At 44.3% G+C, this 15,076-nt stretch overlaps 1 protein-coding gene across 1 annotated transcript; it reads right to left on the reverse strand.

Annotated features, from left to right (window-relative positions):
- Positions 1–216: 216 nt before the first annotated feature.
- On the reverse strand, positions 217–12,164 carry LOC106571721 (SNW domain-containing protein 1). Its single transcript, XM_014145123.2, is given in 17 exon segments — positions 217–660; positions 663–713; positions 716–759; positions 3,279–3,442; positions 3,578–3,695; positions 4,390–4,492; positions 4,947–5,030; positions 5,033–5,090; positions 5,409–5,525; positions 6,372–6,412; positions 6,577–6,684; positions 10,601–10,802; positions 11,351–11,399; positions 11,401–11,474; positions 11,700–11,747; positions 11,749–11,854; positions 12,151–12,164. Coding segments are annotated over 17 exon segments (1,473 nt in total). The 3' UTR covers positions 217–568.
- Between the last annotated feature and the right edge of the window lie 2,912 nt (positions 12,165–15,076).

Here is a 15,076-nt window from a genome sequence, read left to right on the forward strand (position 1 = left end):
GTGGTAGTACTGTACAATAAATTAGAGTAGGTTTACATTGTAACCCACCAGTAACAGAGGTTGTATAGTTATTGTCAAGATGCCATAGAGTAGATCACGAAAGACCTGAAAGGGGAATTCAATCACAGGAATGCTATCAAAACGGCATAATACTATTTCTTACAAATACTAGGGGGCTTTACTTAAAGCTCCCGTTACAGGCAGGATGGTGCTGTACGTAAAGATAAAGGGATGCTGTAAAGAAAAATGTCATTATCAACAAATAATCCCTGCTAGCTCCTGGGGGGGGGGGGGTCCTGACCCAACTCTCCCCCCTCATCCTCAACTTTCCCTCACATCCTCCCAAAAACCCAGGGTTACATTCAGTAGGTACGGAAAGGAGAAAACAGCTTCAAAACGAAAATAAAAAAGGCCCATTCTCATTGGACACATTCAGGCGTTCAGGTGAAAAAAACCCCACATTCAGTGACTTCTGAACTTCGACGTTTTGAAACATTTCCCAACATTTTATGCATACTGAACGATATCCTCCCTTCCCATCAGACCGAGGGTCTCGGTCTTGTTCCAATCACTCCGTCCTGTGTTTCTTGTCATGGTCATAGTCCTTGGCGCCTCTGCTGGTGGAGGGGCTCTTGGAGCCCCCGTGCTGCTTAGCCTCCTTAAAAACGTGTCCAGACCGAAGGGATCCTCCTCAAACTAGACGGGGCCGTCAGACGAGGACCATGGTCCGTACCAGACAACTCACGGTCAGGAACAAACCTGGGAGAGGGGAAGGAGAGAGTTAGGATACGTTTGACTGTTTCTGAAACAGTAGAGAAAATGCTGCAAAAAGAAATCTTTGTGTTTTGGATCCTTGTAGTTATGACCCATAGTAAGTATAATACAGGGAATATTTTCTTTAATGGTTTATTTATACAGGTATATGTAAATATACAGCTAACTAGATAAATAAACTAGCTTCTACCCCATAAGCCATAGGACTGCTGAACAGTTCATCAAGTGGCTACCTGGACTATTTGCGTCGACCCCCTAATTTTATTTGTATTTATTATCATTTTTTGTACAGACTCTCTTGCACAGGCTGGATGTACATTCACTGGACTCTAACCACACACAACTCTTTTTATTATTTATGCATAGTTTATGCATATTTATGCATATATGTACATCACAGGAGGTTGGTGGCACCTTAATTGGGGAGGATGGGCTCGTGGTAATAGGTGGAGTGGTATCAAATCCATCAAACACATGCCATTCCGTGTACTCCATTCCAGACAATATTATGAGCCTGCCACCTCTCAGCAGCCTCAACTGATGTATATTACCTCAATTAACCCGTACCCCTGCACACTGACCCGGTACTCCTTGTATATATCCTCATTGTCATTTTATATCATCCTTTAGTTTGTTTAGGACTTTCTTTAAACTGCATTGTTGGTTAAGGGCTTGTAAGTAAGCATTTCACTGTAAGGTTTACCTACACCTGTTGTTTTCGGCACATGTGACAAATAAAATGTGATTTGATCAAGGAAACACTTTAGTAATAAGGGACACAAAGTATATTGAAAGCAGGTGCAATTATCATCCCATCAATGTCATAGAGATGGTACCACTATGGTGTCTGTGACAGCATGGGCAGCGCCATTGAGGCCCTCAATTTTAAAGTAGTACATTTTCTTATTTTGTGAAAAAAGTATAAAGCTTATGTTGGTGATCCACAGCCTGCAGTGCCTGAATCCTGAACCAAATATTGTGTCATTCATTTATTGTGGCCACTAGATGGCGATGTTAAAGCCATTTACAAACCATAGGACCCAATTGGAAGAAGACAATGCTCTGATCATTGGCTGTTGGTTCCCAACCCATAGGAATCCCCACTGATGATTACTTAAAAAATGGTGGAAGCCCTCAATGGAAATGTCCATGCTAAAATGGGTTAGATCCAAGTTGAGTCCTCTATCCATCTCTATGGGTCATGAATAAAAAGTCCCAGTTGCCAATTATTTTGGATACCATGTTTAGAGGAGATCTCGGTGACTTTGAAAGAGAGATCTCAAAAAGGAGCATAGGGGGTTTAACTCTTTATTTTAGGCACTAAACTCAGTTTTTCAACTGGTACCCGACTACCTTCAGAATAGTCTTGTGAGGCTTGTTGGTGTCCTTGAGGAAAACCAACGCCATCGTGTTCGTGAGAGTCTCATCTCTCCATAGAGGGGTCATAATAGTTTGTTGGCCAAACTGTTGGGACGCTACAGAGAATTTTGTGAGAAGACCGATTTCCCGGGATGTCTCATGGTTTGACAAACACTGCTCTGGTAGCTCTGCCGCCTTTCACGCAGATGCGGCGACATCAGCAGATGCAGAGGTTTGAGACGCAGCCCATGCAGAAATGTGATATCTAGATATATATTCTAGCTTAATATAATTCGATTTCCACGGGGACATTGACACAAGGGGGTTAAGACACCATATTAGTGTTTCCTTTATTTTGGCAATTACCTGTATGCATTGGTGTGTACTGTTTGGAATGCTGTCCATTGAACTTTCTCTGTGTATTATTTCCCCCATTAGAAATGTGATCGAAACAGGTGACGGCAATCTGTCAGATAATAAATACTGTTCTGTAGTGTTTAGAAGGCTATAGCTAGTATCGCATTCCACCACCAGTCCCTGTTAGTGACCGGGTTATCTGTAGAAAACCCAGTAAAGAATCCTAACCTATAAACCAGCCAGTAAAACGAACTGAGAGTGGATTTCAGTAGACATAATGGACCTTAGCGGAGGGATACTACGGATGAAGCAAGCTTCTCTGCTCTGGTTTACGCACTATACTGTAGACGCCTGCATGATCCGCTCATGTGCAATATCACTATTACACTACAGACTGCATCGTCCTTGCATTGCATACGTAGGGTATCAAAATTAGGCTTAAACATTGCATTTCTCAGCAGTCGACTGCATCTCTCAATATATCTCTCCCCAGAGAGGCATCAGCGGCAGAGAAACAGATGGCCTATGATACCTGTTGCTCTGCACAAGATATACTGCATATGGATATAGTATAAGCCAGGTCTCTCCAACCCTGTTCCTGGAGAACAACCTGTCCTGTAGGTTCACTCCAACCCTGATCTAGCACACTCGATTCAAATAATGAACCGGTTGGTTGGCAGAAGCAGGTTAGTTACAACCTACAGGTGGGTAGCTCTCCAGGAGCAGGGTTGGAGAGCCCTGGTATAAGCTATAGTCAAGCAGGGTAATTTAACAGACGGAGGTGGTACCTGTTGCTCTACATGAGCTTGTCCAGGTCGTCTCCGTACATGTCCTTGTCAGAGCTCTTGGTGGGCCGGTAGATGTTCTGAGCCATGTCTCTGCCACTCCTGAACGGCTGGTCGTACACATTGTACACCTCATCCTCCCCGCCTGCAAAACCGCTGTCCATATCCTTGGGGGGTGAGGGGGGGGGGGGCAGTGGTTAAACAAAGAACGTCAGCCAGTGTAACAGGTGAGATCTTAAGTCACTCTAGTAGGAACACCACTACAGGAGAACCTCTGACAGCACAGCAGGTGTGTGTGTCACCTTGGTCTGGTTGAATAGTCTCTGGTCGTAGTGACCCTCACTGGAGGCTCTAGAGTTGGGCTGACCCAGAGCGATGAGCTCACTGACATCCCTGGCCTGGTCTCTCTGCAGCTTCGACGGCCCGACGATGGGAATAAACCAAACCAGACGGTTAGTTAAGGAAGAAGGCGAGAGAGAGAGAGACAACATATGGATACGGGAGAGCTTGGCTTTTAGTAGAGCACCCCACCTCGGTAGCTTGTGTGTGAAATGAGTTGCTGCACCAAACCGCACACATAGCACATCACTGTCTGCTAACATTATCACAATCCCAACATATCTGCAGATAATCACATCCAGCAGAAGCGGCTGCAAGGTTAAGTATACGCTCTGGGCTAACCGGCTCTTCATAATGAGGCCATTTACAACCAGCAGTCAGGCCTGTCGTTGTAATCAGTGGTCGTCTCCCTATCCTTTCTTCCTACTGCTCTCCCCCCTTCCCCCTGCCATCCTCTGACAGCTCCACTGCAGAGACAGACAACTGGAGCAGAGTAGCCTAATCTCTATGTCTGTCTCTCACCAATTTGCTCTCTCATTTTCTTTGCCTGTCTCCCTCTCGGCCTGTCTCCCTCTCGGCCTGTCTCCCTCTCGGCCTGTCTCCCTCTCGGCCTGTCTCCCTCTATGAAGCACTGCAGCTGTAGCAGACAGGATGGTCAGGGGGTCTGGGCTGGGTGCTGCTGTGGCCAGCTGCGTTCCTTCAGCGTTCCTGATGAACCATGAATGATTCAGCAGGGTGTGTGTGTGTGTGTGTGTGTGTGTGTGTGTGTGTGTACCTCTTATCGGGGGCGGCTCGGGAGATGTTCCTGTCGTGCTGTCTCTCTTTCCTCCCGTCATGGCGGATCTCGTCACGCTCTCTGGCCTCACCATCCTCACCACCTGCCACCGGAGAGAGAGCGGGAGGGAGAGGTGGCGTAGAAGAGAGAGGATAGAGAGAGGAGAATAAGGGTGAGAGGATGGAGAGAGAGTTAGAGTGACGACAGAGAGAGCGGAGGTATGGAGAGCGAGAGCCTGCGAGAGAGAAGGAGCAAGGGTGTTGCCAGGCGGCTCACTCACACATAATCAAGACTGACAGCTGAGTAGTCTGCTCTCTGAATGCACAGAGCTACTTGGACAAGATTCTGAGAAGGGTCTAGGGGTTCGTGTTTCTCAATGCTGCATTTGGTTAAACACTGTCAGTATATTTCATTTCAAATATATTGATTGATTTGTCACAGACCATCCACACGACTTTACATTGGCAGTCCTTGTACAGGAAAACATGACATCACAAACAGGTGACCTGATCCTAGATCTGTGGTTAGGGTCAAGCAGGAAGAGGTTGTGGACTGACCTTTGTCCCCTCCGTGACCTTTGATCCCTGCCCCACGGTCTGGTGCCATCTGAGCCAGCTCTCTGAGCTTTTCCTCCTTCTTCCCTTCTCTTTCTGGGCCATCTTCTTCTCCACCTGGGCTCTCATCTCCACAGCCTCTCTGGCCTGGATGCAGTAGACATTCATTTAAATCAACGTCACATTATAAACATTAGGCTACAATCATAAATGTGGCTTGGAGGCATATAGGCTTAGACACAGCACAACGAAGAGAAAGAAAACACAGAATCTTAATTTTATGATGAGAGAATCACTCTAAAGGCTTGAGCCAATATCATACAGAAAAGTAGTCGGCTTTGAAATTGACACAAAGAGATGACCATTCACCCCCCAAAAAATATATATATATATTTCAGAGAGGCTCGGAGAAGAAGTCGCTAATCACAGGACAAGCATCGGTTCTCAAAACCACAAACAGTGTACCTTTCTGTCAGCAATGTAGAGCGCCTCGGCCAGTTTGGCAAAGTTCTCATTGATGTGAACGGTCTGCAGTCCTCTACCGTCTGCTGCCAGATGCTTGTCCAGGGGGGTGGTGTAACTCTAGAAGACAAACCCAGAACATTGGACTCAACTTTGGGAACACTTTCTACGAAACACACACTCACACATAATTAAGTGGTAATGCCAGAGAAGCCGGTGTTTGGAGGATATACTGGCACAGGTCTTGTTAGGCTTTGTCTCGGCCCCGCGAACCGTGCAAAGATCGCCACATTTGCATAAGCTGTTTTCTAGTGACTTTTATTTGGATACATCCATAACAATGAGCTAATGAGGCGCTATTTCGCCTGGCACAGAAAATGTGCTCTCTCGTCAGGACACTGTTGTTCAGAGGAGCTAGCCAACAACACAGCTAACACAATCACTTCAAACTGGAGCTGGAAAGACATCAAACAAGTTGCACTTCGTTTCACTATTTTTGCTTTTTAAATAAAAAAATACATTTATTTTTATATATCCATAAAATGATGCCAGCTGATTCATAATTTCGATTGGCTGAGAAACGCTGCCTGTCTATCGGCTTTTAATAGTGGAGATCAAGTTTAATAAAGTGCCTGGCTGGGCTGATGTGACAGTGGATTGCTCAGTCAGATGGAACAGAGTAAACAGGCATTTTAACATCATAGGATTTAGCCAGTGGTAATTTGTGGAATAGACACAGGCTGGAATGCACTTTTAACCAATCAGCATTCAGGATTAGACCAACCAGTTGTATAATGCCTTATAATAAAAATATAGTGCGTTACACAACTTTGCCTTAGGCAGTCATAAAAAACCCTAGTCGTAGAACACAGGAGTGTACTTACAATGTCAGCAATCCTGACCTCAAATAAACACAACCTCCCATTGAGTCAGTGTCTCCAGTGGGAGAGAGCAGAGTTGGTATACCTTTACGTTCTTCCAGTTTGAGATGCAGGGAGGAATCTTCCTCGACTGTCATCTGGTTGGACAGAGAAAACGCACCACATCTTTGCTCAACATTTACACAGCTAGAGAAGAAAGTACATTTCATTTTGACATGGAAAAGGATCAGCTCAACACATTATTAAAGTAATAAAAACACTATTGGCAACTTAAAATCTTGAGATGAGTTAAGTCTGTATGAACCCCAACAGTACCTTTCTGCTTGGCGAGTGCATGACAGGTGCAGGAGGGGAGGGATGTCCACGAGGAATCTTCTTATTGATCCTGGAATAGCAACCTTGACACATCATATCCTAGATGATTAAATAAGCGAGTGTGCTTCTAGCTTTATTTAGGGGATGTGCATGACTCAAGTTATCCTAGCACATAGGCAGTTTGGCTGCTTAGCAACAAAACCGACGAGTGCACAACTATAGGACAAAACAGACGAGGTTGGCTTAGACTGTTGACAACATGTAAGCTATATTTTGTCTTCAATGTTTATTCCCAAAAACAAATACATTTGCACAATGACCACGTGTCATCTCTCAAATACATTGTTACAGTTGCTTGTTAACTAGCCAGCGAATTTTCAGTCAAAACAAGACATGGCATCAAGTACAAGATAAAACTAGCTGAAATGAGCCACCTACGATTCCCCACATGGCAGATTCTTGTCATTGTTGCTAGCTATCTGGCCATCCAGAATCATATAACACACTGCCTTCTGCCTCATTGATGTCAAAACATTGTCATTTTAAAATGACATCGAATTCATCTTTAGATTGTTCTATACAATATTATAACCTTAAAATACTTGACAGTGTTGATGACATAAGAACATTCATTTGCAGCGACCGTTAATAGTTTAGACTGCGCCGCTCTTGGTTGCGTCTCTTCCATATATGGTGTTGTGAGGTGGTACCATTTGGAGGCGTTTCCGCTGGTTGGACCAATCAAAGTCTACTTGATACCTTGATCGTTGTCACCTCCTTGGCTTTCATTGCCTACAACCACGATCAATCTACATTTCTATGGCGAGTTAAAGAGAACAACTGACAAATACACAATGAAAACAGGAACAGATTGTCTTCGTGGAGGGCAGATACTCAAATTCAGTCTTTTAGCCTTGTGTATACACACACACACACACACACACACACACACACACACACACACACACACACACACTCTACAGGTCACACGTTTCAGAACACCACCCTTTTCCCAGTTGTTATTGAAATTCACAGTTTAATGTCTTAATGTACTCTGAAATTAAAGCATAGAACAAATAAACAACTGGAGACAAAAAAATAAAACCATGGATTCATTTTGTTTAACAAAATTTTATTAAATTTTTGACTCATCAAAGTATCCACCTTTTGCAGACGTAACAGCCAAACACACTTGTGGCATTCTTTCTACAATGGAAATCAAATAATGTTCGGAAAGTTCTTCCGAACACTGTTGCAGGAGTTCCCACAAATGTGTTGCACTTGTAGGTTGCTTTGCATTCACCCTGCTGCCCAGTTCATCCCAAACCAGCTTGATGGGGTTTAAGGCTGGAGACTGTGCTGGCCATTCCATGATTTTAAGCCTACCGTCTTGTTCTTTTCTTCTAAGGTAGTTCTGAAATAGACTGGAGGTATGTTTTGGGTCATTATCTTTACGATGAACCCCTGCAAAATGCTGTGGTAGCTGTTTTGGTTCAGGGTGCCACTCACTGTGCAAGTTGCCAACTCTGGATCCAGCAAAAGTGCCCCAGACCATCACGCTTACTCCTCCATGTTTGACAGTTGCTGTCACACATTGAGGAACCATCCTTTCGCCTACTTGACGGCGTACAAAAACCCTGCACGATGAACCGAAGATTTCACATTTTGATTCATCGGTCCATAAGACGTCTTTTAGGTCTTCAGTTGTCCGTTGGCGGTGCTTCATGGCCCAGGCAAGCCTCCTTCTTATTTTGCCATTTTAGCAATGGCTTTCTTACTGCCACTCAACCGCTCAAACCTACAGCTCGAAGTATTCTCTTCACAGTCGAAACAGACTTGCTTAAGTTGACCAGTGTTAAGCTGTGTTTGAAGCGGTTGTCCTGTGAGCCACCTATCACGCAAGCTGTTGACTTTCAGAAACTTCCGATTCTGTTGTGGCTTTGGGTCTGCCAGACCTCTTCCTGTCAGAGTTTCCAAGTGCCTTTTGATGGTGTAGGAAACTGTACTCACTGACACCTTGGCTTTCTTTGCAATTTCTCTAAAGGAAAGAACTACACTTTTAAGGGTTATAATGGTCTGTCTGTCTTCCTTTGTTAATTGCCCCCGCCCCTCGCCATTATGATAGCAATATACTATTTCCTGCAGTACAATACTGTCCAAATAATGCTTAAGAGGGTGTAGTATCACAGTCTGTTCCAACACTGCTTTTATACAGACAGTTTATACAGACAGAGGGTTTGTAAGTAATCAACAAAAGTTGGGATACCCGTAGGAACTGTTAGCATCAACTTTCAAGGCTTAATTTACTTCCATTGCTGCAGAATAGCTAGCTGTAAGTTACTTGTTCCCTGAAAAAGGGACTCTGGAATGTACATTCTTTTTCAGTTTTTGGTAACCTAAACTTTGTTTTAAACCTTTGGCAGTTTACCGCTTACCTTTGTACCATTTCAGGTTATTCACTGAACTGCTTAAAATGTAGAAAATAGTAAAAATAAAGAAAAACCCTTGAATGAGCAGCTTCAAATAAAGGTGTAGGTGTATAAAATCAAGCACACAGCCATGCAATCTCCATATACAAACATTAGCAGTAGAATGGCCTTACTGAAGAGCTCAGACTTTCAATGTGGCACCGTCATAGGATGCCACCTTTCCAACAAGTCAGTTCGTCAAGTTTCTGCCTGGCTAGAGCTTCCTCAGTCAACTGTAAGTACTGTTATTGTGAAGTGGAAACTTCTAGGAGCAACAACGGCTCAGCCACGAAGTTGTAAGCCACACAAGTTCACAGAACGGGACTGCCGAGTTCTGAAGCGAGTAAAAATCCTCTGTCCTCAGTTCCAAACTGCCTCTGGAAGCAACGTCAGCACAAGAACTGTTCGTCAGGAGCTTCATGAAATTGGTTTCCATGGCCGAGCAGCCGTAGTACACAAGCCTGCTCAATGCCTAGCACCGCCATTGGACTCTGGAGCAGTGGAAACATGTTCTCTGGAGTGATGAATCACGCTTCACCATCTGGCAGTCCGACGGACTAATCTGGGTTTGGCGGATGCCAGGAAAGTTTGGTGGAGAAGGAATAATGGTCTGGGGCTGTTTTTAATGGTTCAGGCTAGGCCCCTTAGTTCCAGTGAAGGGAAATCTTAACGCTACAGCATACAATGACAATCTAGACCATTTTGTGCTTCCAACTTTGTGGCAACAGTTTGGGGAAGTCCCTTTCCTGTTTCAGCATAACAATGCCCCCGTGCACAAAGAGAAGTCCATACAGAAATGGTTTGTCAGGATCGGTATGGAAGAACTTGACTGGCCTGCATAGAGCTCTGACCTCAACCCCATCGAACACCTTTGGGATGAATTGGAACACCAACCGTGAGCCAGGCCTAATTGCCCAACATCAGTGCCCGACCTCACTAATGCTCTTGTGGAGTTGTCCCTGCAGCAATGTTCCAACGTTTAGTGGAAATCCTTCCCAGAAGAGAGGAAGCTGTTATAGCAGCAAAATGGGGACCAACTCCATATTAATATCTATGATTTTGGAATGAGACGTTCGACAAGCACATGTCCACATACTTTTGGTCATGTAGTGTAAATATATATTTAGTATTGTATTCAGCGGATTTAATTTAGAAAAAGCCCATATTTTAACTCACGAACCGGCAGTCACTAGTTAGCTTTTCAGTTGACGTTAGAGCCGTTCTGCTGCGGAGCAGCGCCAGAGTTCTATTGAGCATTGACCACTTTTTGATCATGATGACTGTGATGACATTCCATTCACTCTGAACATGCAAAATTCTCAGAGTAAATCGTTGGTAACTTTTGGAACCATATATGGTAGAGACATGGGGTTTGGACTATTGTTTTTCTAACAAAATGTTCTATTGAATAGACATATTTGTATAAACCTTGAATGAATTAATTGAATGAATTTATTATCTTCCATTTTGAAACTCATAGAGAAACTCATAAACAACAGTTGGCATCATCCATCACATTCAAAAACCGTACCTGATGCACTGTGCCGGGCCTGTTTGTCAGCTGCCCTCACAGGCATAGCTGCAGCTATCTTCTGAGAGACCTGCTTCATCAGAGCATCGCGGGTCTTCTCCGTCAGCTCTTTGACAGCCTCCTCGTCAGGCTTCTGCAACTCTGTGGCATCGTCGCTCAGCACTTCCTTAGGAAGCAGGTCTGAGCACTTACTGAAAATCACCTGCACAGGGAGAACAGAGGAGACAGCTGAATATATCGAAACTGAACTGTACACTGGTCCTCCGTGACAGTAGTTATTCAAATGATGGCTCTCTGTTTAATACAGGATTGTGGCAAGAAACATCTTTGTTTACTTGGTAACTAGATGACAATAACAAAAACATAACTATGGTGGGTCACAGCACTTGAAAGAGTCTGGAGACCACTGCTCTATAAAATAAACATGTGGGCACAGCGATTCATAGGCAATTTCGTCCCCAGCGTCATGGTCCCGGAGGGCTCAGTTGGTAATGCATGACGCTTGCAATGCCAGGGTTATGGGTTCGATTCCCACGAGGGACCAGTATGAAAATGTATGCACTCAATGCTGTAAGTCGCTCTGCATAAGAGCGTCTGTTAAATGCTTAATGTAAATAATGTAAAATAAAGCCACATGAAAAGGACCAATGGATTTACTTTAGACTCATATGAGAATGTCTCGTACGTACAACTACATTGTAGATCTAGGTAAACCAAGCAGACCAGCTGGATATCTATTAATATTCTTACCTTGTCCTTGCCCTGTCTGGCGATCTTGCCCTCACCGTCCACCTGTACGCTTCTTCTTCCTTCCCATCTCCAGAGGGAACTGGGCCACGTGGATCTCAGGGAATGCAGCGCCATCTCCAAAGTCCTACAACACAAGGAAGGTTGTCAAACACTGAGAGACTAGTAGTAAGAAGCAATGTGCAGATGTACCCATCTCCACTGTCCTACAACACAGGGGAGTCCAACACACAAACTGAGAGGAAAAAGATATATCCCATGATATCGCTTTTCTGAACATTCAGGGCGTCATTTCTAACACAACACAGCTTCATTGAATCCATTAAACTGGGTATGGAGCAAAGCTTAGTACTTCCAGAGAGCGGGTCACCCAGCTCTTCCTGTAACCGTAGGGAGGGGGGTTCTCTGCGGGAGGAGACGAGGGCGGTGGAGTGGGACCTCGGTGCCCGGGCCCTCTCCTCGGACTCCAGCTGGTCCTGGGACAACTGAGTCGGCGCCGGTAGGAAGCTGCAGGCAAAAAAACTAAATTGTCATTCTTCTTGCACTATTAGCTAGGATTTCCACTTCCGACATCTCGACTGTAAACAAGGCCATCTAACGTTAGTGCTAGGCCAGGACTCATCTCAGGAGTTAGCCATAGCTAGCTATAAGCTAACGAACAAAACATCGATTTCAAAACAATAATATGGCAGTAAAACCTTAGTAACTTTACATAATCTTAACATGACATTTTATCACTTAAACGTCTGATTGGAATTGTTTTACATTCTGTAACATAAATAAGGCCTTTCCACAACACTCACCTCATAAGTGACATTCTTGTTTATTCCACAATGTCTATGATCTCATGATGTTTGCTTCAACGTTTTTCTGAAAAGGGCGAGGAAGAGGGTTGAAGTGAGAGGTTTCACTCTCAAATCACATTGTATTTGTCACATGCTTCGTAAGCAGCAGGTGTAGACTAACAGTGAAATGCTTACTTAACGGTCCTTTTCCAACAATGCAGAGTTTAAGATGTGCACCTCAGCCACGCTCAAGGTCCTAAACGATATCATAACCGCCATCGATAAGAGACCTTACTGTGCAGCCGTATTCATCGACCTGGCTAAGGCTTTCGACTCCGTCAATCACAACATTCTTATTGGCAGACTCAACAGCCTTGGTTTCTCAAATGATTGCCTCGCTTGGTTCACCAACTACTTCTCCCATGGAGTTCAGTATGTCAAATCGGAGGGCCTGTTGTCTGGACCTCTGGCAGTCTCTATGGAGGTGCCACAGGGTTCAATCCTCGGGCTGACTCTTTTCTCTGTATACATCAATGATGTCGATCTAACTGCTGGTGATTCTTTGATCTACCTCTACGCAGACGACACCATTCTGTATACCTCTGGCCCTTCGTTGGACACTGTGTTAACAAACCTCCAGATGAGCTTCAATGCCATACAACTCTCCTTCCGTGGACTCCAATTGCTCCTAAATGCAAGCTAAACTAAATGCATGCTCTTCAACCGATCGCTGCCCGCACCTGCCTGCCCATCCAGCATCACTACTCTGGACGGTTCTGACTTAGAATATGTGGACAACTACAAATACCTAGGTGTCTGGTTAGACTGCAAACTCTCCTTCCAGACTCACATTAAGCATCTCCAATCCAAAATTAAATCTAGAAACGGCATCCTATTTCGCAACAAAGCATCCTTCCCTCATGCTGCCAAACATACCCTCGTAAAACTGACCATCCTACCTATCCTCGACTTTGGCAATATAATTTACAAAATAGCCTCCAACACTCTACTCAGCAAATTGGATGCAGTCTATCACAGTGCCATCCGTTTTGTCACCAAAGCCCCATATACTACCCACCACTGCGACCTGTATGATCTCGTTGGCTGGCCCTCGCTTCATACTCGTCGCCAAACCCACTGGCTCCAGGTCATCTACAAGTCTCTGCTAGGTAAAGCCTCGCCTTATCTCAGCTCACTGGTCGCCATAGCAGCACCTACCCGTAGCGCACGCTCCAGCATGTATATCTCACTGGTCACCCCCAAAGCCAATTCTTCCTTTGGCCGCCTCTCCTTCCAGTTCTCTGCTGCCAATGACTGGAACGAACTGCAAAAATCTAGCTTCAAGCACCAGCTGTCAGAGCAGCTCACAGATCACTGCACCTGTACATAGCTCATCTATCTGTAAATAGCCCATCCAATCTACCTCATCCCCATACTGTTATTTATTTATCTTGCTCCTTCGCACCTCAGTATCTCAACTTGCACATTCATCTTATGCACATCCTACCATTCCAGTATTTAATTGCTATATTGTAATTACTTTGCCACCATGGCCTATTTATTGCCTTACCTCTCTTATCCTACCTCACTTGCACATGCTGTATATAGATTTTTCTACTGTATTATTGATTGTATGTTTGTTTATTCCATGTGTAACTCTGTGTTGTTGTATGTGTCGAACTGCTTTGCTTTATCTTGGCCAGGTCGCAGTTGCAAATGAGAACTTGTTCTCAACTAGCCTACCTGGTTAAATAAATGTGAAATAATACAATTCTTAAAAAAAGATAAAGATAAAATAAGAATACAAATAGTGACAAAAGGAATACATATACAGTGAATAAAGAATAACGATAAAGAGTTGTGCCCTCTTCACAACTGTGTGGGTATGGACCATGTTAATTCCTTAGTTATGTGGACACACATGAACTTATAGCTCTTGACCTGCTCCAGTACAGCCCCATCGATGTGGATGGGGGCGTGCTTGCTCATTAGTTTTCTGTAGTCCACGATCAGCTCCTTTGTCTTGCTGACATTGAGGAAGAGGTTGTTGTACTTGAACCATACTGCCAGTTCTGTGGCCACTTCCATCTAGACTGCTTCATCATCATTGGTGATCAGTCCTACCACCGTTGTGTCATCAGCAAACTTGATGATGGTGTTGGAGTCGTGCGTGGCCACACAGTCGTGGGTGAACAGAGAGTAAAGAAGGGGACTAAGCACACACCCCTGAGGGGGGTCTTACTCACATCGACTACAGAGAGCGAGATCACACAGTCGTCCGGAACATCTGGTACTCTCATGCATGGTTCAGTGTTGCTTGCCTCGAAGTGAGCATTTAGCTTGTCTGTTAGGCTCACGTCACTGGGCAGCTCGTGGCTGGGTTTCTTTGTAATCCATGATTGTTTGCAAGCCATGCCACATCCATCCTGCTAGAGCCGGCGTAGTAGGGTTCAATCTTAGTCCTGTATTAACACTGCCTGTTTGATGGCTTGCCGGAGGTCATAGCCATCAAACAGGGTCTCCAAAATCTATCCAAAATATGTGCTTATTTTGGACCTAAGCTTGCCACCTTTGGGACAATGACTCCCGTTGTTAGGTCGGAGACTTGAGCATCTCGTCATTATACATATTTTTTTACATTTTCTTTTATTTCACATTTATTTAACCAGGTACGCAATTTGAGAACAAGTTCTCATTTACAATTGCGACCTGGCCAAGATAAAGCAAAGCAGTTCGACAACATACAACAACACAGAGTTACACATGGAGTAAAACAAACATACAGTCAATAATACAGTAGAAAAATAAGTCTATATACAATGTGAGCAAATGAGGTGAGATAAGGGAGGTAAAGGCAAAAAGGCCATGGTGGCAAAGTAAATACAATATAGCAAGTAAAACACTGGAATGGTAGATTTGTAGTAGAAGAAAGTGCAAAGTAGAA

The sequence above is a fragment of the Salmo salar genome, chromosome ssa15, assembly GCF_905237065.1.
Source record: "Salmo salar chromosome ssa15, Ssal_v3.1, whole genome shotgun sequence".
Lineage (NCBI taxonomy): Eukaryota > Metazoa > Chordata > Actinopteri > Salmoniformes > Salmonidae > Salmo > Salmo salar.